Source organism: Meles meles, chromosome 1 (assembly GCF_922984935.1).
Source record: "Meles meles chromosome 1, mMelMel3.1 paternal haplotype, whole genome shotgun sequence".
Classification (NCBI taxonomy): Eukaryota; Metazoa; Chordata; class Mammalia; order Carnivora; family Mustelidae; genus Meles; species Meles meles.
In genome coordinates, this window is record NC_060066.1 from 186,033,319 (window position 1) to 186,061,270 (window position 27,952).

Below are 27,952 nucleotides of genomic sequence, written 5' to 3' on the forward strand. Positions count from 1 at the left end.
ATGTCAAAAAAATATTCTTACATCTCTGTACAGTAAACATCACAGGTAGATACTAAGCAAGTTTGGTATTAATTTTATTCTATTTTCTGTATAACTTTAAGTACATAAAGGTTTATTTCCACAGGCCTCAGGAAATGGGTAGAAGTCACAGGACAATCTCTCTTCCCACCAAAAAAGTTGCATATTTTGGTAAGTGTCCTAGAGAGAAAAACTGTAATTTACATTAGCAGTGCTGTGCAAGATTCTTACATAAGACCTAAAACCAGGCTGCAGTGGAGATTTTAGTCCTTTGTTCAGGTGCCTGGACAGAAGCCAAAAGCAGTTGAGCATGACAGGGCAAAGGAGGCAGTGAAGGTGGAGGACAGGCACCCAGCATGGAAGGAGGAAGGAATTCCAGATCCCTTGGAATGGTGTGTTTTCCATTTTTTTTTGTTTGTTTTTTTTCTTTTTTCTTGTTTAAATCGTCTCTGTAGGAAGGTGCTGGGCAGGGATCCCAGTGAAAGGAAGGGGCCAAGACTCCCTTAACTGGCCTGGGTGCAGGGCACTGCCACAGCGGCCGACACAGGAGAACCTACTCTCCCAGGTTCAGGCAGAGCCAGGATGGAATGCAGAATGAAAGGAATGCTTATGGGAAACAATTCTGCTTGGAATGCTAGCTGGCCAGCTTCAGCCTTTGGTCAGGTACAACCCCTGCCTCACATGTCAATGGTGAAAAATTAGTTTTAGAAGAACCTGCTAGAATCACACTGGCCTCTGCTACCTTCACGCTCATTGTTAGAAAAAGGTGAACTTGTGTGAACATTCTGATCTGTTAATCCCCGGGGACTGCTTTAGTCTTCCCAAAGACTGTTGGTCAAATAGCCTGCAAAGGCTGAAAGCTTAGACACACCAGTGCTGGTGTGCGGTTCCTTAAGGAGGGACTGGCGATGTGGTTGAGCCGATAGGGAAAAGCGGCACCTTCCTGCAGGAGATGAACTGACCTGCTCTCCCGCCCCAAATCTCAGCCTGAGGTATATTTCAGTGAAGGCAGGTAGCTGTGCTTCTCAAAGCAGAGAAGCAGTTTAAGAGCAGAAAGGTAGAGGAAACCTAGAAAAGAACCGTCTTGATACAGATTTATCCCATGGTGTGAGGGAAAGGGCAAAGAACCCGGTGGCACTTCGCTTATCCAGCAATTTCTGTCACTGTGGTGACCAACTTCTGCCCATTCCATAGGGTCTTGAACTGCTCAGGGACTGGGAATTCATTCTGCAAATAAAGAAACCATGTTTAAATCCAAGCTACACAATAAATTGGGGTTAAATCTTATACTCTTCTCCCAACGCTTGCTTCCACTAAACTCTTGGAGCAAGAAGTTTGTCCTGAGAGTGAGACCAAAGCACCTGCAGCAGCCTGGCTGTGTGAGTGGCAACACATCTCCTATGACCCAGCTCCCCTGCCACTGACATAACGAAGGGACGCTGCGGTGGAGGAGTGAGAACAACGGTCCCAAGGCCAGAGAGGCAAAGGTGTGAGTCTGTTCCCCACTGATCCTGGATCAGCAATCTCAGACAGACAAACCTGGGAGGCACAGATGAGAACATATATATACGTTCTCGTATATACTGCATGGTGCCAGTCCTTTGGGGGCTGTGACTCAGTCCCATTCCTTGTTACTACCCTAAGTGTCTGCTCAACCTAAGGAAGGAAAAGCCACCTCCTTTGGAGCTCTACTTCATGAGACTACCTCACACTCATGGGTGGGGTGTCTGAGGTACGTATTGCTAGGCTGGACCCACTCAGTGCAGAATGGCCATGAACTAACTTTCTCCGATGTAAGAAATCTTCAGTCCCTCCTGTTTTTAGAGCATACCACCAAAGAGATCAAGGAACTTACAAAGTCACCGCCTTCTGTAGGAATGAGGACATTCATCTCAGAAGATTTGGCACTGACTATCTCGCAATCCAGGGAATTCTTGCTCAGGTAGACGTGGCAGCCGTCTGTTTTGTTGATGGAAATGGTTGGCACTTTACCCATTACCTACAGAGGAAACCAAGAAGCTTAGTCCCAGTAGCTAAGGAGAGCAACAGTACATTTCAGGAAAAAGCTTTCACTGTTTCAGGTGATTCAGCAACTACACGCAAGCTCACAGGTATACAGCAGATACTGGATCCTGGAGGTGGGCTGGGATAGGGGCTGGAAAGGGCTCACTCTAAGAGCCAACTCCTTTTCTGCCACCAAAGCAGCTCAGCTTACAGACTCCGCAGAATCAAATTCCCAGCACAGCAACATCTGTGGGTCAGCCATGTCTTTCAATTAATTCCTCAGGGACCAAAGGAAAGAGCCAAGATACCAAGTTACCTGAACTTTGACATCCCTGCTATTGATTATCTCCACAATGCCCACCACATCATCGAACACCAGACCGAGTTTCTTACAGTTATCTAGAAGGGAGCAGATCAACAGTATAACATTTTCACGAGGCTTGAACTCACAACCCAGAGATGAAGACCGAGCTGAGATCAAGAGCTGGACACATAAGTGAGCCACCCAGGCGCCCCATCAACAGTGTAACTTTAAAGGAAGCTACTGTAATAAACTTAACAATCTCTAGGAATAGGGTAGGCATGATTCCAGTCCTCTCAGCATTAGGACAGAGCCTGCCTAGGACAATGACAAAAACTCACCTACTGTAATGGAGTTTATTTTGCCCTTGATTTGCAATGTCGTGTTGACACACTTGTATATGTAAGCCACCTGTTTCAGCTCCGTGTCATCAATCACCAGGTTGGGAATGTTCTCCTGATTTTCCTATTTAAGAAATACCCCTTTCAGGAATCCCATCACTAATACACCTACCCCCAAAAACAAGCTGCCCCAAAGTTCTGTTCTTGTAATCTAAGCCAGAACCCTGCACTGTTTGGCTGTGCTCCGTTTAAATTCCCTGTCCCCACTTCTGGCTCCTCCTGGCATTTTTAACTCACCACTCTCCACTTCTTGCCCTCCAGTTCCAATACAGGTGGCTCCTTCTTTGTGGTTGGTTTGGAGGATGGGCTGACTCCTGGTTTAGGTGCAGAGAACGGTTTGGGGCCACTTCGTACCGGAGCGCTCTGAGCCTTCAGGGCAGGGTTCTTGTGAGTCTTCATGTCGTCAGACACATGTTTCAGGGCTGTAGGAACAACAGCTACCTTGGGCCTGTCCTTCATACCACGGTTTTGGGCTAAGGCAATAACCAACTTCTGCTCTCAGTGTTAACAAAAACTAAAGCCAAAAGCCAAGCCCTTGAAAATGTTCTCACAGGCAGTTTTGGGGAAGTGCTTTTAGAATTTTCCTTCTACCCCAAGGTTCAATTATACAGTTCCATTAAAAAAACAAACAAACATGGAATGTGTGGATATGAAAGGATTGGGTATGTGAATGCACAGAAGATCTTGAAAGACACTTACCAAATACATATTCATAATATATGTAGGGTTTTTAAAGCACAAAAGAAAAGTAATACATGACAGTAAAGAAAATTTGGGAACAAGAAAGAAACCTCACCCACAGCTGACCTACCACGCCTCCTACTCAGTATCTGCATTTGAAATCTCATTCCACGAGTTTTCCTACTGATAGAAGTTTTGTATTTGGTTATAACCATACACACTGTTAACAAGTCTGGTTTAACCAATTAACACATAAAAATTTTCTCACCTATAGTTTATAAAAATGTCTTTTTTGTTTCTTTTTAAGGAAAAAAATTCCATAATCACCTCTTGCAGGCTAATACATTCCTTACTTTTGAATATGGCCCAATGTAAATAACCAATACTGATTGGCCCTTTCAGCCCCACCACTCCTTGTGGCTGTACTAGACGTCTTCTTCAACACTGCACAGTTGGCTGCAGAAAGACTTAATGGCTGCATAATATCTTATTAAAAGGACATACTACAGTTAACCATTTCTCTTACTGCTGGATATTTAGGTTGTTATACCATTTTTAGCTACTACAAATAATACTATATAATACTTGTTTTTTATCTTAGATATTTTTATAGGTAGATTCCTAGAAGAGGCTGGATCATTTAGTCTTCTACCTGCTGTGCGTAAGGGTGGCTAGTTTCTCTATACCAACATTGGTAAATCTTATGCAAAATTTCCATGACTAACAATCATCCTCTGAGTTAGTTAACTGACCCCCACCTGGACACACACACACACACACATATATACACTCAGTGACTTCCCAAAGAGACCATGTGGTAACACAGAAAAGGCTCTAGGGTAAACTGCCAGCACCATGCCTTGATACAACAGGGTACTCTATATATATGCCACTCAATATTAAATAACTTTCCTATGGGGCAGAGGGCTCCCTCAACTGTAATCATTACTCATTTCAGTTTCCATTTAAGCCAGGTTTGAGGTCCCTTTGGGCAACCTGAAGGACAGTGACACCCTAAATGGAATCTCTCATACACAAACCAGGATTCTGGTTTATCGACTGTCAGGTCCCTAGCTGGTAAGATCTGGCCCAAAGAACTTACTGTACCAACTTTTCTTGCCAAAATATTCACTTACCACGTGTGATGTTCTCCCCCTGATTAATCTGCGCAAACAGTGCTGAGCGGGAAGCAGACTCATCTGAGCCTGAACTGAGGGAGACTGGTGGGGGAGGTGGGCCTGGAGGTGGAGGAGGGGGACCCGATCCAGCAGAGGGTCCAGATGGCAATCCACTCAGTTCTTTTGCCACAGGCCCCTAGAACAATAAAGGCAGGTTAACACAGCCATCCTCTCTTCCCCCTGTACCCTTCCCAAATAGGGTCTACATGTAATCAAGGACATGGGGCCACTGGAGCCTTCGATGCTTTGATTCATGCTCCCTAGCCATACCCAACTTTGCTTTATTCCCTCTTAACCTTTTCCGGGGACCCAACCCAGCTCCATTTTTCAACTTTCCCATTGTTCCTTTGGCCTCTAATTCCAGTTCTAAGCCAGCTGTGCAAATTGACTTAGGTATGTCACCAGTATCTCAGCCTCAATGAGGCCAAGACTGATGTCATCATCTCCTGCCTGCTCCCCTACCTATACAATCACCTCCTTGATTCTATTTCAGTAAAAGATGCTGCCATCCAAGCTTGACTGTTCAAATTTCCGGAGCCCTGCAACCCCCTCAATTCCATCAAATCTTTCTATTACCTTGGTTATAGCTCCTGCAAGTTTTTCTGCACCACCCCCAAGCCCCATGAGGGCACTTCCACAGTCTGAGCATGAGCCCTTATCCCTAACCTATATACTCAGACTCTCTTAAGGACAAGTCTGATCATTATCACTTTCTTGCTCAAATACCTATTACAGGAACTTATCACCTATTACTAAGTCTAAAAGTCATAATCAATGCTCCTTTCCAGCCTTTTCTCCTAAAAATCTGACTCTCTCCTTACTGAAGCCAGAGATGACCAATCTCTACATTTACTCTACATGTTACATGTACTCTTTAAGCTTTGCTATTTGCTAGTATCCCTGTTTCTCCCACTTCTCACTGTTCTATACTTGAAAAAAGTCTCGGATCAGAGTACACCTGTTAAAAGTACAATCTCTTCCAGTGAGACTCACTCTCCCTTCTACTCTGTACTCTGTATCTTTAGTATAGCATTTAGCTTGGTGATTTGTACTTAGGATTTTTATATTTCAATTTCTAAGCTTCTGGAGGGCTGAGATAATGTAACTCATTCTTCTGGCCCTCTAGCCCGACCACAATCTCTGACCCATGTGTAATGAAAATGAATAGAACTAAATACTTCTCTGATCCTTGTTTTCTGTACTCTTTTCTTTTTTCCCCTCCTTTTTCTTTCTACTCTCCACTGAAAAGACTAGCATTTCTTCTTGGACCTTGGTAGCAACAAAATCTAAGAAAATTGTGGACCCTGTCCCAAAGGGATAGAAGGAGGGAGGGAAGACTCACTAACCGTTTTGCTCCAGGCCAGTCCAGTGGTATGGAACTCCTTAATGTAAGCCTGTAGCTCTGTCCATATACTCAAGTAAGCTTTGACCCAATCCACATGCTTCTTGTCACTGGGAGAATTAAAGAAGAACTCATCACAGATGGCCAGGGTACATTATAATAGTGATTCCAGAACCCCTCCCATCTATGAGCTCATATCTTGGCTGTAGCGTGGCTCTGCTCTATGGCAGCTTTTCTAACATAACTGAGCTTTACGGGGCACCTGGGTGGCTCAGTTGGTGAAGCATCTGCCTTTGGCTCAGGTCATGATCTCAGGGTCCTGGGACTGGGCCCCACATCGGGCTCTCTACTCATCAAGGAGTCTGCTTCTCCCTCTATCAAATAAACAAAATCTTAAAAAAAAAAAAATAACTGAGCTTTACTATTTTTTTAACCTATTCTATTACCCTAATTAGACTAAAGTCCATTAGGATAGGGAATGCAGATCATACCTCTTCCTATCTCTTAGAGCAGCATTCCTCCAACTTTTTTAAGTATAGGAAAACCATTTTTTCTAAGCAGACCTTAAGCAGAACATAATATATAAAACTAATAAAAGAAGACATTCTGCGCATGAAGCTGTAGTGGAGAGAACGTTATTCAGGCATCACTGTTGAACTCCAGGACTTCAAGAAACTCAAATGCTCTACAGCACAGTGCTTTACGTCCCTCCCACCAAAAATCTAAAACCTTCCTGGAGGAAATAATCATCATAAGATTATAGAAAGAGCACTGCACTATAGTCCAAGTCTCCCCTCTTCTATATTAGCTGGAAGACTCTATAGCTTTTTTTTTTTAAAGATTTTATTTATTTATTTGACAGAGAAACAACGAGAGAGGGAACACAAGTGGGGGGAGTGGGAGAGGGAAAATCAGGCTTCCTGAGGAGCAGGGAGCCTGATGCAGGACTCCATTCCAGGACCCTGGGATCATGACCTGAGCCGAAAGCAGATGCTTAAAAACTGAGCCACCCAGGTACCCTGACTTTATGGCTATTTAGCATAAGACCAAATTTGCTCAACTGTAAAGTGCGGAGTTTAATGGTGGGGTGAATCAAAACACTACAGTGCTTAACTTTAGATTGCTGGAAGGATCAAGGAAGAGCCTGGTGTTCTGAGACGTATTTCACATACATGAAGGCTATTCTTTCAGAGTAGTTATTCAACAAATGATTGATGGAAGGAAGGGTTTGGGTAATTACGCAGCTGAGCGCTGTCACTCCAACTCAAAACTAGCAATGGAGAATTCAGTTAGGACTGATGAACATATGTGGTTAGACATACAATGACTCCCTACCCCTTACCTGATACCTGTGCCTTGCCAAAACAGCCTTCCTCTCACTTTACCTAGTAAATTTCCTGGTAAATCTTACTGAACCTTTTGGCATAGGGCCAGTTAGAAATTCTCAACAAAGGAACAAAATCCACCTTATCTAAACAGGTAAATTAAAGGGCATTCATTGGGATGCCTGGGTGGCTCAGTCAGTTAAGCATCTGCCTTTGGCTCAGGTCATGATCCCAGGGTTCTGGGCTCCAGCCCCACATCACACACCCTGCTCCATGGGGAGCCTGCTTCTCCATCTGCCTGCCACTACCCTGGCTTGTACTCCCTCTCTGACAAATAAATAAAATCTTTTAAAAAAAATAAAGGGCATTTGTCCATTTTACCCCTAGCAAAACTTCCTAAACCTGAAAGAGTTAAGGATTAGAAGACTAAACAGGTCTCTACAAACTCTAGAGAAAAAGCAGAAGTGACAGCAGAAACACTTCCTGCTTGCAAATGCAGCTTCTGTGAGCTAGTACCTATCGAAATTTCCAGAAAGCAGCCCTGGGGTACAGAACCAACACAACAGCCTTAACCCCAAGTGCTACTCCAGAAAGCAACCAGCTGGCCTGTCCTTGACCCCTTAAGAATAGGCTGGACTTACACATCTTTGTACTCCTTGAGGACTCGGTTTGTATAAAACATGGCAGCATCATTCATTTCTTTCACATAGGGACCAGGCTTGGGAGCCTAGAGAAAGAGAAGCTGTTAGTGACTCAGGGCCTCTCCCAGCCATCTCTCTTACCCTTTCATTCCATCCCTTCCCTCCCATGGAAGCTGCACTGCTCACCATAGCCACCCAACCCAGGGCCTGGATACTTTCGCTGACAGCTGATAAGTGATTGAACAACTTGCTGCCTCGGTTCTTCTCCCGGAAGGTTATCACTTCCTGGATCTGCTCTGAGATGGGTGCCAACAAATCGGAAAGTTTATTCTAGGGAAAGATGTGGGAAAAGATTCAGGTTAGTCTTCCTGTAAAAGCTTTATGTATTGGTCAACTCTGATTCTGCACACAAGAATTTTTCATGGGCTATAATGAACACCCAAATAAACTCTGTATTCATCCTGCATAGGTTCTTATGGCTAAAATACTGCTCATCATCTCACTCTCCTTTGGCTAGATCTGGTGGTTCTTCAGAATCAGGACCCATACTCCAGCTACACCACAAAATTCTACCATTTCAGCCACTTGTCTCTTTTCTGTCCCACTCAGAAGAGACACTAGCTCATTTCTGAGCCTTTACTCATGATGGTCTCTTCTTTTTCCAGATAGCCAAATGATTCCCCATGCTTCATGAGGAACAGCCCTCCTGCCCCAGCCACACTAGCCACTTATAGCAGCTCCTATCAGCATAACCAATTTTGGCACCTCATCACACATCAGCAAAAACTATTAATGGACTCGTGTATGTTTTTTGAAATTTCTCATTAATTTTTCAAAGACAAGGGCTTTGTCTCAGCCCTCTTTTATAGTCCTTACAGCCCTCAATACATTGCTAGCCATACAGCAGCTGCTGAGAGATCTGCTGTATCAAATGCAATTAGGGGACTTGGCATTTGAACAGGCAGATTATTAGCAAAATGGATGAATCTTGTGTTTCCATGTTTTATCCTTACAGTTTTATCCTTCCAGCTCAGTTTCCAAAACATCTCAATTCTCAGATCTTAGCACGAAAACCAGTCTAAGGCAGGAGTCAGCAAACTTTCTCTAAAGAGCCACACAGTATTCAGTCTCTGCAGGACATATGGTCTCTGCTGCAATTTCTCAACTCTGCCATTATAGTGTGTAAAGCAGCAATAGACAATACTTGTAAGAATGGGCATGGCTGTGTTCCAAAAATCTTTCATTTACAAGAGAGATGGCAGGCCAGATTTGGCCTGGAGACTGCAGTTTATCAACCCTTAGTCTAAAGCACGGGAAATATTAACAGTATCTCAGTTGCCTAATTTGTTGTTGAAAGTGTGGGTTTCAAGAAAAGGTTTAAGACAAATGCTTTAACCATTTAAGAGAGATTAAGAATTAGAGTCTAATATATTTAACATTATCTTATACTATTTTTACGCTATTTAGGCATGCTGAGGGTCCAGGAGTTTTAATACAGCATTAACAGGAAGATTTCTTTTATTGACCCTCTGCCTAGGAAAGTAAAACGCGGAAAGAATAGAACAAAACTCAAATCCACACTTTCTCCAACTGATCTTCATACCTTAGCAACATAAAATTTTGAGGTAGGAGTAAACTTAAAGGGCAATCCCAACCACAGAAGGAGGAGGGGAGAAGCAATACTTCAGGAGTTTTAGGATCTCCACAGTAGCATTGTTGAAGCACAGCCACAGCGAAGCAAGAGAAGCTCTATGACCCAAAGGGCTTAGAGGACAATATAATGAATTTGGCCTCAGCCAAGAGGTTAAAAAAGACTACTGAGAGAAGCAGCAAGGTCCAGGAGTAACTATGTCCTAAATAAAATGACAGGAAAAAAAAACAAAAACACCAACCCAAACCAGTAGAGTCCGATAACTACTCAATGACACATTCTCATGCACTTTATTTCTGACTATTCTGGGACTTGGTGTGAACGTACATGGACCTGGAAGGTCTATTTTAGCATGTTGTGATACAGCAGAAACCTCTCCATTATCCTGAGCATCAAACCACAAGGAAACCAACTAGCAGTGAACTTACGCCTGCTGGCTGCTGACACTGAGAGGCTGTAACCAAGAGAGCTCGCTCCAACTTCAGACCTGTGTGGACCATCTCCGCCTGCCAGAAAGAAGAATCACTTATCAATGATACTACAATTGGAGAGGGTCCTGATAAGAATAACCTGGAACCTCCACTTCCACGTACTCTGGTAGCAACCCAGGCACAACCTGTTGCTTTCCTCAAGTACTCCAGATTCCAGGGAGTGACAGCAAAATTACATATACCGCTGTTCCTGCTGGAACTCATCAGGGATACATATCCAGGAAGTGAAGATAATCAGGGTTAGCCTTAGATGAAATCAGTTAGCAAATGTACATGCAGTGTGGTATGAAGTGCACTGAAAAATCCCTCCTGCCTCTCATCACCAAAAAAGCTCTTTTCTCAAAAACTTGAGGCTGAAGTAAAGGCAAAGGTGAAATTTAAGCCTGAATTCTCAAGGTATTTACTTCTTTAGGTCAAAGCTATTTCTCAAAGGCTAGGTCGTAACCCATTCAGATTAAATACGTATTTCTTACTGAGAGTCATAGTCAAGAGAGTTTAAGAAATATGAGGCTATAACCACTGTCTAAACACAAAAATTCAAATAAGGTAACCTATTTTTTCTAGATTTGTGTTTTTAGAACATACAAGTGATACATGTTTTTAAGTCTTTGCAAATGTTACCTACTGTATAAAGTAAAAATGTAAGCCCCCACTCCTGTATCTAAGTCCCATTCCCACTCACAAGTGCTAACATCACTGCCAACAGATGGTACATGAAAGGCTCAAAATAGATCTTCCAAAGATCAAGCAACCGGTCTTGCTAAAGGGTCAGGAAGATCCTAAACATGGTTATTGCTTACAGAGATTACAGAGGACTAGCAGAAAGATTTTGGGTCCCAAAATGAGATTCAGAATATATATCTGAGTGTGGGGGTGGTGACGATGGAGGTGGCAGCACATGAAGCAAGGTGGGTGGAGAGGCACCTGTCACTGCCTACTTCACATTCTTGCTGTGAGCTAAGTGTGAAAATAACCACATTAGCATAACTAATAACTATCATGCATAGCTTTATAAATGCTAAGTCATGAATACGATTTCTTTGAATAAGCCACCCTAGGCTTGGTTATATAACATGATGGGGGGGCTGCCTGGGTGGCTCAGTCATTAAGCAACTGCTTTCGGTTCTGGTCATGATCCCAGGGTCCTGGGATAGAGCCCCACTTCCGGCTCCCTGCTCAGTGGGAAGCCTGCTTCTCCCTCTCCCACTATCCCTGCTTGTGTTCCCTCTCTCACTGTGTCTTGCTCTAAATAAATAAATAAAATCTTTCAATAAAATAATAACAACATGCTGGGATCAGAATGGGAGAATATTCTCACTGTAAGATAAACCAAGCCATATTTTTTTTTTTTTTAACAGATCTTATTTTTTTTTTTTTTTTCTACAGAATTTACTGCAGGTCGCCATGTAATGAAGACAAAAGTAGATCACTCTTCATGTGTCAAACTTGTTTACTAATTTAAATAAAAACATATGGCTCCCATTACACAGATAATTCTAAATCTAGTTTGAAAATCAAATCAATAAAGAAGTATCTGTCAGGAGACTATGTACCTACCTATCTTACTACACCAAAAGTAAGGCTGCCCTCTTCCCAGAATATATGGATAATGAGCAATCAACCATCAACACAGTGGAAGTACTAATATTTGGGGAAATACTGGAAAACTATCTGTTAAAAAACAAATTTCTCTAGACATTATCTTGCCCTTGCAAGCAGATCTTATTTATTGTACGCATGTGCGGGGAGGGGAGAAGGGGAGAAAGAATCTCAAGCAGATTCCTCACTGAGCATGGGGCCTAATGCGGGGCTAGATCCCACGACCCAGAGACCATGACCTGAGCCGAAATCAAGAGTCGGATGCTTAACTGACTGAGCCACCCAGGTGCCCCTCCAAGCCATATTTTATGCACCTAGCAAGTCTTCAGTATAAAAGAAGCCCACACAGAAAATGTGAGAAAAGCTGAAGGCCTGGAAATATTTGAGAAACTGTTCCAGTGCCTGGAGTGAGCGCCTCAGTGAAGGTAAAAGAGAAGGAGCCAGGAGCCTCTCAAGGGGCTCTTAAACCAAGAAGGAATAGGATCTGAAGACAGCCACCAGTCCTTAAAGGAAGGAAAAAGGGGCAAAACATCCTTACATGTTTCTGCACATCTCCCCCAATCTCTTTACTGATCTTCAGGTACTCTGCCACAGGACCAGCAAGCAGTGAGTCGAATGCTTGCACATATGGAGCTGCTCCTGCTAAAGACAGACACACCACAGAGAATCAGTCCTGCACCAAAAAGATGATTTATTAAAAAGCCATTCCACAAAAAAGTGGAGTGGCAAGGTAATAGAGTAAACAGAATACTGTACCACCACTGACTGTGTGACCCTAAGTTCCTTTTCCTCTCTGAGCCTAATTTTATCTATAAAATGAAAACTTAAAAAAAAAAACAACACAACCCTGAGCTCCCCTTTAGTGCTAACATTCTATGATTCATTTGGTGCATATGCAAAATGGGTAATTTGCCAATCATTTGGACAGAGGAAATTTTCCTCACTTGTCACCGAACTTCTAGAGTAGTTTTACTAAAGAAAGAACAGGAAGTATCACACAATCAGGAAGTTCTTATGTTAAAATAACCACAGGCCTCCCTACACAAGTCACTTCCTCCCTTATCTGTTCACAGGCGATGAGCTTAGCAGATTAAGCATTTTGGGACGTTAACTTCGAAGGAGAGCATATACTGTGACAGAAAAATTTCAGGCCAAACACCGTCTTCATTCAAAGTATTCTGCTGGCTGGATACTGCTTACCTTTGGGAGCACTGTCTCCATACCCACAGTGCACATCAGAGCCATGGGATACTGCCTCCAGGCGGCCCACTGCCCTCTCCAGTCTTTCTACCAGATTTTGCATGTCAGCCATTGTGTACCACCTGCTGAAAGAAATCATATGTCACTTGTTGTTTTAACAGTACACAGCACCTAAGGAGAAAAGACAAAATACTCATGGGGTGAGGAGGATGCTAAATCTGAAGAGAATGAGTTACTAATGAAACAAGATGAAAAACAGACTAACATACTTACAAAATCATAAAGACTTCACTAAACATGACAGCGACCCAGAAAAAGGTGTTCACTGAACCTTTTTGATGAATAATACATGAACAAACATTTATTCATTCAAATACTTACTGAATATTTACTATGACACCACAGAGTATTTGTGCCAGAATTTAGAATTTACGAAGTACAGTCACATATATTATCTCAGTTTGTGCCTCTCAACAATTACTCAGGAATGTCAGGTTAATTACTACATTCTGTAGAGAGAGTAAACTTAATTACAGTGAAGTTAAATGACTTGCTTACAGTCATACAGCTAGTTAATAAGAAAGCCAGCACTCAAATTTAAGTCTTCTGGCTCTAAATTCAGTGCTTTTTCCTACAACATCCTGCTGCCTACTTACAGAATGCCCCAAACCAAGATAAATAGGATATTTATTTTGCCTTCAATAACTTACAGACTAATAGTGGGTACTTGACAAGTACACTAACAACTAACAACTACAGACAAATAGAAAAAAAAAAATGTTAAGGTGATATAAGAATGTTGCAGATACAGTAACAGAATTTCAGGAAGGAGAAGAGCATATTAGTGGAAAAAAATCAGGTAAGGACAGCATGGACATGCTGCCACTGAGCCAGGCTTCACAAATGAGGATGGCAGGATCTGGACTTGGAGTAGGAAGATAGACACATCCGGAAGAGCTTTTTTCAGATCTTTCACAAGTACTAATTTATCTGAAACTAGTCTCACTCAATGTCTAAATCCTAAAGAAAGTAAGCTCTACCAGAGAAAGGATCTTTTGTTCCCTATTATATTGTACCATCTAGGCTACTGGTGGCAAGTAGGTGTTCAGTAAGTATTTATGAAGTTAATGAACCTAAAGGATAGCATCTCAAAACTCCAGAGGGATGAGTGTTCTTAAAGTTGCCCATGCTATACACACAAATAATCATTAAATGTTTTCAATACACATCCACATGAAATGTTTGAGACCGTAAGTGATATCATAAAAATAAGTCAATGAAATTTCAGTCAAAGCCTTGACTTGGGAGAGATTCTACTTCAAAACATTAATTAGTTCAGTTACTAAGCTGAATAAGCTCAACACCCTTGAAATTGCCTAAAATGACCATAGCAATTACAATGTCCTCAAAAATGACATGTCAGGGGGCGCCTGGGTGGCTCAGTGGGTTAAAGCCTCTGCCTTCGGCTCAGGTCATGATCCCAGGGTCCTGGGATCGAGCCCCACATCGGGCTCTCTGCTCTGTGGGGAGCCTGCTTCCTCCTCTCTCTCTGCCTGCCTCTCCGCCTAGTTGTGATTTCTGTCAAATAAATAAAATATTAAAAAAAAAAAAAAGACATGTCAGACGATCTCAACCTAACACATTGTCCTCCCTGAGGAGGAGATAAGCAGATTTACAAGACAAAGTAAGGAAGACAGTATATTTTTCTTGAAGATTTTATTTGAGAGAGAGAGAGAGAGAGAGCAAGCACAGCAGGGGGAGGGAGGGAGACAGAGGGAGAGAGAGCAGCAGACTCTCCAGTGAGCAGGGAGCCCGACATGGGGCTCAATCCCAGGACCCTGAGATCACGACCTGAGCTGAAGGCAGACACTTAATTGACTGAGCCACCCAGGTACCCCAAGAAAGAAAATATAATCCCTGTCCTTTCTTTCTGTGTACAAGGCTCTGGTCTCTCTGGGCCTAGCGACTTACCACAGAATGTTTTGTTTTGACTTATTTAAATAATCTCTACACCCAATGTGGGGCTCAAACTCACAACCTTGAGAATCAAGGGTCACATGGTCTTCTGATTGAGTCAGCCACGTACCCAAAAAAAAAAAAAAAAGACAATCAGAGAAAAAAGTAAAAATGTGAACCATTCCCTGGCCTGGAGAATAGCAGAAGTCTCCAAGTCTGTGTTCTTCTCACAAATGGAACAGACTAGAAGCAACCAATACATCACCTAAGTAGTACCCAAATTACTGACCATTCTGGATACTGTCCAAGGACAGAGTCACATATAATCCACCACAGTCTGTAAATCCCAGAGGAAAAGGCAAGGAATTCAGTAAACTCCTAAGCTATCCTCCATTAATAGATATTACCCGTTCCAGGAGCACCTGGCTGGCTTAGTCAGTGGAGCGTACAACTCTTGATCTCAGGGTAGTGAAATCGAGCCCCATGTTGGGTGCAGAGATTACTTAAAAATAAAATCTTTGGGGTGCCTGGGTGGCTCAGTGGGTTAAAGCCTCTGCTTTTGGCTCAGGTCATGATCTCAGGGTCCTGGGATCGAGCCCCGAGTCAGGCTCTCTGCTTCCCTTCCTCTCTTTCTGCCTACTTGTGATCTCTGTCAAATAAATAAATAAAATCTTTTTAAAAAAATAACAAATAAAATCTTTTTTTCCCTCCCCCCTTTTTTAAGAGAGAGAGAGAGCACGCTCTCCCAAGGGGGGGGGGGGGGTGGAGGCAGAGAGAGAGAGAGAGAGAGAATCCCAAGCAGGTTTCATACCCAGTATAGAGCCTGATGTAGGGATCAATCTTATGACCCTGAGCTTATAACCTCAGCCAAAATCAATAATCAGATGTTTAACCAAGTCACCCTGGTACCCTGTTAAAAATAAAATCTTAAAAAAAAAAAAAAAAAAGGATACCACCCATTCTGTTATAAAACACATTCCTTCATATACAATGGATACTACATGTTGAGGCTAGTGTTAACATGGAAAACAATGAAGTGTCTCTAATGGCTGCCACAGTTGGTGGACACTTACTCATCTTAAAAGCTTAGTAATACAGCTTCACGAGATTTTTGGAACCTTTTTTTCTGTATTTCACTTGGACTTGTAAGCTTTCATTGCTAAACAAGCTACAATTTTGCTGTCTAACTTAAACAGAATATAAAAGGATAATACAGCTATCACTTATAGGTAATCTCATTCTATCATTAACCAAACAGGAGAACAGTACTTAGTTTTTTGTTTTTGGTAGAGGCAGGGTGAAATCTAAGATGCTACGGAAAGAATATCCAGAATTGAAGGGACCAAAAGACACACCTTATCTCACCCTCCATCCCCACACACATATTCACATTCTTCAGGTGGTTATGTCCACTCCCAAGCCTTCAACTAGCATTATGGCAGCACCATTCTGCCTGTTTCTGGAGTGGCACCACAACAACCATCTATAGACCAATGACTCCCAGAGAAGTATATCCAGCTCAAGCCACTCTTCTGGAATTTATAATTTTAGATCCAACTTCCTTCTAGACATTCCTATCTGGATGTTCAGAACGCATCTCAAACTGAAATATCCAAAAAAGAACTCATCGTCCTCCCACACCTCTCACTCCCCAGTGGCTCAGTAATCCAGCACTATTATCAACCACCTGATTGACCAACTTAGTAACCCAGGAACTATGAAGCACCAAAGTATAGTGGTTAAGAGCATGGTCTTTAGAGAAGTCAGATAGTTTGGGGGTTTGAATAACAGTACTCACAGGCACTGTGACTATGAGTGTTATCAAATTTTCTCAGCCTCAGCTTCCTTATTACTATAGTGGAGACAACAGTACAAAATCCAAAGGGCTAAAGTTACAATAAAGGGGAAATACACTTGACTCTTGAATACCACAGGTTTTAACTTATCCATTTACATATGAATTCTGTATAATACAGTACTATAAATGCATTTTCTCTGCCTTTGATATTCTTTTTTTTTTTTAAGATTTTTATTTATTTGACAGAGATCACAAGTAGACAGAGAGGCAGGCAGAGAGAGATGGAGAAGCAGGCTCCCTGCTGAGCAGAGAGCCCATGTGAGACTCAATCCCAGGACCCTGGGATCATGATCTGAGCCAAAGGCAGAGGCTTTAACCCACAGAGCCACCCAGGTGCCCCTGCCTTTGATTTTCTTAATAAGATCTTCTCTCTAGCTTATTATAAGAATACAGTATAATATATATATAACATACAAAATACGTGTTAATCAACTATATGTTACCATTAAGGTTTTCAGTCAACAGTGTGCTATTAGTAAATCTGGGGGGGATCAAAAGTTATATGCTGACTTTCAACTGCACTGGGGGGTCAGGACCCCAACCCCCATGTTGTTCAAGGGTCAATTGTACATGTGGCAGTTCCTGGATCAGTGCTAAAAAACAGCAAGGATTCCATACATGTTAACTAAATTATATTGTTCCTTACTCCCACAAATCTAGCCAGTCATCAAAATCCATAGGCTTCATGGGCTCTATCTTGATTATCTCATGAACAGATGCCCCTTGCCTTCATCCTGATTGTCAAAAATCAGGTCTTCATGACCTTGCCTAAATTACTGCAATAACCTTCTTGTTAGTCTCCTATAATTACAGTAATACAACTTGTTTATCCATTCTACCACCATACTACTATACACTTTCTCAAATGCAAATGTAATTATGATAGTCTTTTACTCAGTATCATTCAGTACTCTCCCAGGGCATTCAGAGTAAAGTCCAGATATGCATTTCCATAATCTGATCCTGCTTTATCTCCTACCACTCTCCTCCAGTTTTGCCTTACCACACCCTTCCTAAACACACTACAGCCACACCAGGACTGCCTGCATTTTCCAGAAAGAATCATGCTTTCTCTCGCTTCTGAGCCTTCATACTATCTACTCTGCTTGGTTGTTGTTCCTCTCGTAACTCCTACTTGCCTTTTAAGACTCGGCTAAAGTGTTACCTTCCCTAGGAAACTTGTCGAGTTTAGTATGCTCTTCCTTCTCAATCTGCCCCCTTCTCCAGAACTCCTACTGCCTTTTAAGACTCAGCTAAGGTACCACCTCCCCAAGAAGCATTTCCAGTTTATGTTCCCATAACTTTGTGCATTTATCTCTACCACACATTTAATATAATGGTTTAAAATAATTTATTTAATAGTTAATAGGGAACTAGCCACCCTAAAGGAGGGACCATGTCTTTGCAATTCCAGTACTATAAATGTAGCAGGCACTATAAATACAGTAGGCTAATAAGGGTCCTTTACCCTCTCTCCCCTCAAAATATGTCTGGCTGTCTTCTCTCTGACAAATCTGGGGAGATTTCCCCCTCTGTCTTTTTTTTCCTCTTTGCTGTCTGCAGGATCTTACAAATATTTCCACCTGTCAAATATATGCTATCTTTTGGGCATAAATCACAATGATAAAGAGATCTTCAAACCAAGAATCATAAAGAAAATAACTTTGTTTATTAGATTATATAATGTTAATTTAAAAAATATTCCTTTACAGTTCTAAGTGCTTTACATCATCAATTTGTTGTTTCTTTGATACTTACAATAATTTTATGGGGTCTATTATGAAGATACTGATCTCCACCTTTAGAATGAAGAAATTCACAGAAGTTAGAAAGCCTGCCAGATATGGAATAACCAGTGGGTAAAAAACCTAGGCTCTGAGCACAAAATTTTCTGAATCCTAGTCTGAGGGTCTTCCCATCATTCCACATGGCTTTTGTAAGTGACTATGTGGTTCATCACAGCATCCAGCCTCTACTACTTGCTGAGCACAGCACTGTGGGTTCAAGGCCTCTTCATGGTGTCTTTAGTTACATTAGCAGCTTTTAATTTTCTGCTTTCAGTTTTTTCCATGGAGGCCAAAATTTTTTTATAGGCTAGATGACACATATTTGGAAGGCCAATGTTTAAAATAAGGCTTTTCCACAAGAATTTGTAAGTGTGAGAGTAGAAAACTATAGCTCTGCCTGATCTTGTTGTCATTTGATTGACAATAGCCAAGAACCAAGGGTAAGCCTCCATAAATGAATGTACAGATTCCCAACTATCTAAGCATTCATCATAAAACCTTCGGAAAGAGAGGCAGTCCTAATTACAAAAGTCTAAGGAGAAAAATTAGGATTCAGGAGACCAAGCTTTGAGGCCCAACTCAGCCATGTATTCACTGTGTTAAACCACAGGACAGTTATTTAATAGTGGGTCCTCACCTGGCACACAGAGATGATGGATCAAAGGAGATGAGTTATTTTTGGGAGCCTTAAAATGCAGTTTGAATGTAAAATGTTATCACTGCATGCCATGTGCTAGAAAACAGGTTCCAGGAGAATGGGAATTTATCCATTCTCCTCTCCCTGCCCAGCCCCACTAATTCGCAGCACCTAGAACAACCTAGCACACAGAAGATGCTCATAAAATCAAAGTGCCTAGCATCCTACATAGAAGCTACTGAAGAAATGCCTGGGTGGCTCAGTGGGTTAAAGCCTCTGCCTTCAGCTCAGCTCATAATCCCAGGGTCCTGGGATCGAGCCCCGCATCGGGCTCTCTGCTTAGCAGCGAGCCTGCTTCTTCCTCTCTCTCTCTGCCTGCCTCTCTGCCTACTTGTGATCTCTGTCTGTCAAATAAATAAACAAAATCTTAAAAAAAAAAAAAAAGCTACTGAAGACACCTGGCCCCTGCCCTCCCAAAGCTTTCATTTTAATTGAGAAGGCCAACACAAATGAAAATGCCAATGGAATAAATAATGAGGACTTCATTTTTTAAAGTTCTGTTAAAGATTAGGAAGGCAACTTTTCCTAATTCCACCAAGATTAGAAAAAGTTATAGTATCTGCCTATACACAAGCTTTTTCTTCGCAAAATGTTGTATGCTTCTGAGTGATACAGTATAAATGACTATATGCTCTGAGAGTTGAGAAGAAATCAGTGAGGACCGGAGATAGTCTGGTGTTAGGAGGAAAATGGGGGATCTTGATGGAAAAAGTGAAGACACTCCAGAGCAATCAGAAGCAAGGAGGAAAGAATACGAAGGCTATGTACATAAAGCAAGTAGGTTAATCTGCATAGAGCATCATGAAAAGTAAGGCTGGATAAGCAAGCCAGACTAGGTTATGAAGGGCACTGAAAGCCAGTCAGTATCTGAATCTGTTGTTGTGATAAATGTGAAGCTGTTTAAGCATTCTGAGTAAAGGAATAAAACGATGGAAGCAAAATTTTTACAGATACTGTCTGATAAACAGAATGTGATTTGGAATGGGAGAGGTATTAAGGTCTAGGTTAGATTAAACTAGGAAACCATTAGGGTCTAAGTGTGAAATGCCGCTGATCATCTAACTGCAAATTAAGAGGGCTGAAAAAATATTTTTTATATTTCAAAGGAAAAACACCCACAACATTTAGTGTCCAGCCAGATACAGAAACCAAAAGAAAAGAATCAATTAACCTACAAATAATCAGTTTAAGGTATCTAAGTAACCAGAATCTGAATTAAGTGGGAATATAAAAGAATGGTAAAATAGTTTTCCTGTCCCAAGGGAATTTAACAGGAGCAACAATCACTGGCTTTCAGGATTAGGAGAGATTCTAGAAATCATCTTGTAAAAACAACATCTGATGCCAGAACAATCCCTTCAACATTCTCAGCAATTAGGTAACCGCTGTTCAAACACCTTTAGTGTAGAGACCCCAAGACTTCTGGAGGCAGCCCATTCCATTCAGACAGCTCCAAATATTTAAAAGTTCTTCCTTATATGGAGGCAAAATCTGCAGGCCTGGAACTTCCACCCACTGATCTTGGTACTGCCCCTGGAGGTCATACAAAACAAGTGTGCATTAAACACAGAACAAGTACCAACTGTGTGGTACTGACTATTGAGTACTGTAGCACTCAAAGAAGGGAGTCAAAGATGACTCAAACTGCAAATCCAGGGGCCTAAGAGAATGACGACACTATACACAGAAACAGGTTTCTGGCCATAAGAAGATGAAGTCAGTTCTGGATAAGCAGAGTCTGAAGAGGAGATGAAGCTTCTAAGTGGTTAAGTATTTAGAAATAAAGCTTGGGGAAGGATCAAGGCTGGAGACTGTTTGCAAGTTATTGGCAAAGAAATATCACAAAGGCATGAGAATGGATAGGCTTTTGGATGGATATCATGCCAAGCAAGAAGAAAACTATGAGGCTGATTCTCCAGCAATTTCTTTTGTGGTCTAAAACCAAGAAAAATCAGAAATGGCTAGTGACCCCTGCCAAATCTACTTCACAGTCTCCTCATTCTAACAGTTCAAACAATCCAATTCCTTCTGCCTATCAAGGAAGTTGTTCAGAAGTAAATGGAACCAGGTTATTCCTGAAGTTCTTGTCTCATCTCACCAGGCAATTAAGCCAGTGGTATGAATGTCCACTTGAGTTGGAAGTTGCTATGCTTAAAATGTTTTCTACTTTGTCTGTTGCTGTTCCTGTAAGTCCCACCCTTAAATAAAACCGAAAAGCAACTACACAAGTCCGCTCGTACACTATGATAGGGCAACTATAACAGCCCAACTGATCTGCTTCAAAAGGCTTCATTCGACCTTGAGTCTTTAATTCTGTTCCTGAGATGGCATCTTAAGAAAACAATACAAATGTGGGAAAAGTGATAGGCAGAAGATGTTCACTGCAATGTTAACTTAGACTTCTATGGGGGCGCCTAGGTGGCTCAGCTGGTTAAGCGTCTGATTCTTGATTTCAGCTCAGGTCTTGAACTCAGGGTCATGAGTTAAAGAAGCCCTGTGTTGGGCTCCACGCTGGGTGTGGAGCTTACTTTATTTGTTTTTCTTTTAAAGATTTTATTTACTATTTGAGAAAGAGAGAGAGCAAGTACACTTGGAGTGAGGGGCAGATGGAGAGGGAGACAATCTCAAGCAGACTCTGCACCAAGCACAGAGCCCAGTGTAGGGCTCAATCCCACAACCGTGAGATCATGGCCTGAGCCGAAATCAGGAGTGAGATGCCCAACTGACTGAGCCACCTAAGTGTCCTACGGGCCGTACTTTAAAAACAAATAAACAAAAAAGCTTAGACTTCTACTTAGGAATAGCTAAATGCACTGTGGAAGAAGATCTGAAGAGAACACAAAATTTACAGTTTGTCACATTAGACATGATAGGGTTTTGGACAATTAACCTATTTTCTAAACCTTTAACATAGATAATTTCCTTATAATAAAACAGAACAAAGCCCAGCTCCACCTGGGTATCTTTCCTAAGGTACCATGAAGCTAAAAGGCATTAGTTAGTTTTACTCCTAACAATAGAGAATTAGAGCCTAGTTCTCATCACCAGGCTCTAATATGTCACAAAGCAAAACCTAGACATACTAACAGGAGACATTTATGAATTGGTTGTTTTAACCCAGAAACCAAAGAACAGATAGCACTTTGCCCTAGTAAAGATGCCCGTCAAATCTAACCCAAATCAGGAGCCACTGTTCTTCCCCAAGCATTTAGTTTCACTGAGGGAACCAATGACATTTAGTGTCTGAATCACTGCCATCTGAGGTTTAGATTAAAAGAGAAAGGCCTATCTTCTATGGAGGGAAAGAATCCAATCCAGCATCAGCACTTGTCTCCGGTTCTGTCCCCTATCTGAAATTCCAGGAGTAAAAGCTAGTTAGAATGTGTAAGCTGAAGTCAGACTTAGAAATTAGCTGTTTCAATGGTCGGGCAAATAAACAACTTTATGTGGCCATGGGTTCCCCTCTCTCTCTTACATTTAAGGAATGTTATGAAGATTAACCACATAAGAACACGGAGCAGGCATCTTTTACTAATATAAGGAAAAAGTGCATTGGCTGACTTCAGCTGGATAGCTGCATAAAGATAGACCCAAGAATCCTGTTTGTCCCTAGCCATGATTCAACTACAGCAAGAGATATGAAAAGATATGTGACTGTACATCTATAATTAAGCTTAAGTACAGGAATTTTAAATGACCTCTGCAGGAAAAAAAAACCCCAAAAAACAAAAAACAAACAAACAAAAAAAGCAAGCTCACTCCTTCCATGAAACATTTCAGCTTTATTTTCCAGTCAAATGGAAAAGTTGAACACAACAGGTCGGGTAATACAAGGCAAACAAAGCTTTATTATAGCTAAGGAATATTTTTAGAGTTTTGATTTTTTTTTATTAAGTTTACATAATGGTATATCAAAAAAGAAACAGTTTCATGATGAATGCTGTAGTTGCATTAATTTAAAGATGATTCAACTCTAACAATTTAATCAATCAAAATAAGCAGAGTGTCAACATCATAAACTATAAGCAATTTAAAATAAATGGTAATCCCTGTTCACTAAACCAAGCTGTCTAAATGCAGGCACCATGAACATAACAGGAATTTATACATCCAATATAAGGGATATATAAATCTGCTGACTTCCACTGTCTACTAACCCAAAGCTTTCTTCTAGTGAGTGCCTAATCAGAGGCATTTCTCTATCAGATCACATCCTCTGAGGAAAACCAAAAAGGCAAGTCCTTCAAGTACCACCACTCAGAAATTCCTTGAATAAACAATACTTCTTGATGCCTCAATGAAAAATGATTCATTCACTACAGGATATGCCATGTTTATCATGTGCATACATTGTGCTAAGCATGGCCACGAAGCCTGCCCTAGAAAATTTAGTTGGGAGAGGTAAGGTGCTGCACAATCATGGTTATGACACTTTCTAAAGCGGCGGTTCTCAATCAGGGGCAATTCTGTCCTCGAGGAGACATTGGCCAATGTCTGGAGACATTTTTGGTAAGCACAACTGGGCGAGTGCTACTGGCATCTAATGGGTAGAGGCCAGGGATACTGCTAAAATCCTACAATGTACAGGTAAGACAACCCCACAATGAAGAACCATCCAACCTAAATGTCAGTTGTGCCAAGGTTCCTAAGAAACCCTGCTCTAGTAATAGTAAGGAGCAAAAGGGAAGCTCAAGAGGTATAAATAAAATGCTAATGTAGTAGTTTAGGATTTCTATATTACAATGTCAATCTACATTATCTAATGAAAATTAAGGTCAGAGTACTGTGGAGAATTCTGTAAACTGGTCAACGGTATTTACATTTGAATCTTCAGGAATCTGAAGCCAGGTTAAGATAAGAAGACAAAAATGACTCTTTCTAAAAGAGTAGCCTAGGGCGCCTGGGTGGCTCAGTGGATTAAGCCGCTGCCTTCGGCTCAGGTCATGATCTCAAGGTCCTGGGATCGAGCCCCGCGTCGGGCTCTCTGCTCCGCGGGGAGCCTGCTTCCTCCTCTCTCTCTCTGCCTGCCTCTCTGCCTGCTTGTGATCTCTCTCTCTGTCAGATAAATAAATAAAATCTTAAAAAAAAAAAAAAAAAAAGAGGGGCGCCTGGGTGGCTCAGTGGGTTAAGCCGCTGCCTTCGGCTCAGGTCATGATCTCAGGGTCCTGGGATCGAGCCCCGCATCGGGCTCTCTGCTCCGCAGGGAGCCTGCTTCCTCCTCTCTCTCTCTGCCTGCCTCTCTGCCTACTTGTGATCTCTCTCTCTGTCAAATAAATAAATTCTTAAAAAAAAAAAAAGAGTAGCCTAGTTATGGTAGGAAAAGGTGAAATTTAAGTATGAAAGCCAGGTTAATAGAAAGTAAAAAAAGAAACTGATCATGACGATTCAAAGCCATAATCATTAGGACTGAATAAGATAAGGCTTGAGGATCCTCAGATTTCCAATCTCAGGATTAAATTTCCAACCAGAAGGTTCAACCTCCAATGACACTTTGCATTTACTCATTTAAATAAAATGAATCTTTGACTCACAATGCTTCACAGAAAACCGAAAGGAGGAAGTCACTTTTTAAACACTTAGTCCCCGGTTAAAAAAATATTGCAACTAAACATATGCATGTATAACCAAGAAAAGGGGTGAGAAAAAAGATCACCCTTCAAATTGGAAACAAAGCATTTTACAAATTAGACAGCTAACCTTCTCAGAGCAAAAATACACTCACTGAAACTTAACAATACCACCAGTTTTGGTTTTCACGACAGGCTGTACTTGACAAAGTACTTTCACTGCTACCATTTTATTTAAACTTCTCTCAGACATAAATTATGTTTACCCGATTGATGAAGTATTCTAGTGAAGAAAAAGGTGGGAAATTCCTGCAGACAAGTCTTTATGCTAGACCAAGACAACTCAAATAAGCAAACTGCCAACCACAGAACAAAACCCAAACACACTCAAGTGGAAAGGGCTTTCCAACTTGGCAGCCATCTATCTACCCTTCTTCCTGGTCTTTTCTGCGCAAACTCCAGACAAACGCCAATACTCCAGGTACTTCACTGAATATAAGCCCTTTCCTGCCTCTACATCTTTGCTCTTCGTTTCCTTTAGTTGGGATACCTTATCAGACATCTTTGCCTGGATGTGCTACGAACACTTCAAATTAAGTATGTCCAAAATTCATTTTCTTTCTATGCCACCTCCCCAACTTACCCCTCTCCTCTTACATTACCTACCTTAGCGAATGGTACCACCCAATTCCCTAAGACAGAAATTCCCTAAGCCAGGCATTCATCCTAGACTACTCCTATTTCTTCATTTCCATAAACAATTAGCCTCCAATTCTATGGATTTCATCTTTTAAATACTGCTCAAATCTGATCCCTTCTCTCCTTCCCACTGTCAGTGTCTTAGTCCAAGCCATGACTATGACAAAAGCTTCCCAACACTGGACTACTTCACCAACATGTCCCTTGCAAGGAGACAAACTAAACTTTCTTTTTTTTTTTTTTTTTTTTTAAGATTTTATTTATTTATCTGACAGAGAGAGATCACAAGTAGGCAGAGAGGCAGGCAGAGAGAGTGAGAGGGAAGCAGGCTCCCTGCCGAGCAGAGAGCCCGATGTGGGACTCGATCCCAGGACCCTGAGATCATGACCTGAGCCGAAGGCAGCGGCTTAAACCACTGAGCCACCCAGGCGCCCCAAGAGACAAACTAAACTTTCTAAAACACAGATCTGACCAAATCATTTTCCTACATAAAACCCTACAAAGCATCCTCAGAGCTTTCCAAGTAAGACCCACATTACTCAGCATGATTTACAAGGTCCTTCATATTTGACCCACCACTTGCCACTTCCTTCACTTCTCCATGCATTTTTGGAAAAATCACACCGAACTAGCCATGGTCTTTCATATGTTCAGATCTCCATGTCCTTGCGCTCTGCCTGTAAGTCCCTTTTCCAGATTCACCATATGGCTACATAAATCCTGGTACACTTATCCTCCATTTCCTCCTCAAAGCATAGAAACCCAGCTCAGGTATTCCTCCTCTATTCTTGCATAGCCCTGTGCTCTCACAGTGCGTTAGGGACATGGTAAGCCATCCCTGATTTACCTGTCTGCCCCCCACCCTGTAACAACTATATTCTTAGCCACCAGGCCAAGTGCCTCATTTAATATGTGCCTCAGGGGCGCCTGGGTGGCTCAGTGGGTTAAACGCTCTGCCTTCAGCTCAGGTCATGATCCCAGAGTCCTGGGATCGAGCCCCGCAGCAGGCTCTCTGCTCGGCAGGGAGCCTGCTTCCTCCTCTCTCTCTGCCTGCCTCTCTGCCTATGTGTGGTCTCTGTCTGTCAAATAAATAAATAAAATCTTTTAAAATAATAATAATATGTACCTCAAACATATTAAGGGCTCAATGAATTAGTGGTGAATGATGAATGTGCTGGGCTACCTTGTTTCTCACTTGAACAGGAATCCCTAACAAAGAGCTTCAACTAACAGTTCTAATACTAACTTCTGCCTTAAAAGGTTCTCATCCTTTCTTCAAGCTTACTGCTATTTATCCTTCAAAATTCATCTTAAATTCTGCTCTGCAGAACGGGTGTTCCTGAGCCCCAAGTTATACATTTCCATAGTACCCTGCTCCTTCCTAACACTCATCACATTTATTACTTCTTAAACGCCCCTGCAAAAACTGTTAGCTTCATGTGGGCAGGGTCTGACTTGTTTTGTTTCAAAACTGCTTTTCCTGGATATGACAGCGCCTGACTGAATAAACAGAATTTGTTGCACTGAATTTAATCCTGTGGGGTAAGCAGAGATCTCCACTTAAAAGATGAGGGGGGGGGAATGAGAAAAATAAAGCTCAAGGAAGTTAAATAATGCATCTGCGGCTACAGATACTTAGCGGTGGGGTCAGACCAAACCTGAGTCATCTGACTTCAGGTCCAGAAGTATGCAACACCTTCAATAAAGTTAACTAAGCCTTTCAGAGTAGAAGCAACAAACCTGGAGGAATGAGAGGCTACCGGATGAAAATACAAAGACCTGCCCCACTCTTTTTTGAAAACCTCCCCAGGCTTTCCGAACAGTTTGCATTGAACAAAAAAACAAAACCAAAAAAGACACGCAGCGGGCGGTCTTTAACCTGCAGCTGCCCTCGAGACAACACCGACCGGAAGACCACTCTAGAGGCAGAGAGAGGTTCCTGGGAAATAGTCGTGGGAAGGATCTGGAACTGATGATCTAAGGAATTGAGGTCTTGACTCCAATTGTTTCCCTCATTCGCTATAAGATCGTAGACCAGCCTCTTCGTCCCGGGATCAATTTACCCATCCGTGCAATGGGGACGAGTTGGGGGATAGAGAAGACTCTAAGGTATCCCTGGTTCCTTAGGAATGCCTACGTCTGGGCACCTTAGGAATAAGGTCCCGCTGAGGCTGACAGCCAGAACTGCAAAATCCAACGGAGGGACCTCCCCAGAGGAGCCCGGTTCAGTTGGTCACCCTGGCCCCACCTCAAGAGACCGCGCCCAGGAACCCGGGTCCGCCTGAGGGCCTTCGTTCCGGTCCCTTCAGTAGGGCTCATCACGCGCCCATAGGCCGGAAGAGCCATTCACAACGCCAGGGGCCGGTGGGCCGCGGAGTGGACCCCAGTCCCTACCCGGCCGCGTACCCTCACCTCGGAGTTCCGCCTCACCTCCCGACTGCGAACAGCCGCTCTTCACTTCCGGCAAGAACCGCCCAGCAATCTTCGCGCGACCCACTTCCGGGCCCTCACTGGGCGCGGCACCCCCACCGGAAATGGACGGCCGCTGAAACGCCG

At 42.2% G+C, this 27,952-nt stretch overlaps 1 protein-coding gene across 6 annotated transcripts; it reads right to left on the bottom strand.

Moving 5' to 3' along the window:
- Nucleotides 1-57: 57 nt before the first annotated feature.
- Nucleotides 58-27,952, bottom strand: CAP1 (cyclase associated actin cytoskeleton regulatory protein 1). 6 transcript variants are annotated; one of them, XM_046001347.1, is made up of 13 exons: nt 27,827-27,952; nt 12,833-12,954; nt 12,171-12,271; nt 9,971-10,048; nt 8,078-8,221; nt 7,892-7,977; nt 5,930-6,035; nt 4,542-4,719; nt 2,962-3,146; nt 2,665-2,788; nt 2,339-2,421; nt 1,874-2,017; nt 58-1,245 (listed from the first exon to the last, which is right to left on the bottom strand). In XM_046001347.1, exons 2-13 carry the CDS (start codon nt 12,942-12,944, stop codon nt 1,162-1,164), a joined length of 1,425 nt encoding a protein of 474 aa, XP_045857303.1. In that variant the 5' UTR covers nt 12,945-12,954; nt 27,827-27,952; the 3' UTR covers nt 58-1,161. The 6 variants fall into 6 exon arrangements, with proteins under 6 accessions (XP_045857303.1, XP_045857275.1, XP_045857285.1 ...); XM_046001319.1 differs by having other exon boundaries at nt 12,171-12,274; nt 27,827-27,950; XM_046001329.1 differs by having other exon boundaries at nt 12,171-12,274; nt 12,833-12,957; nt 27,827-27,950.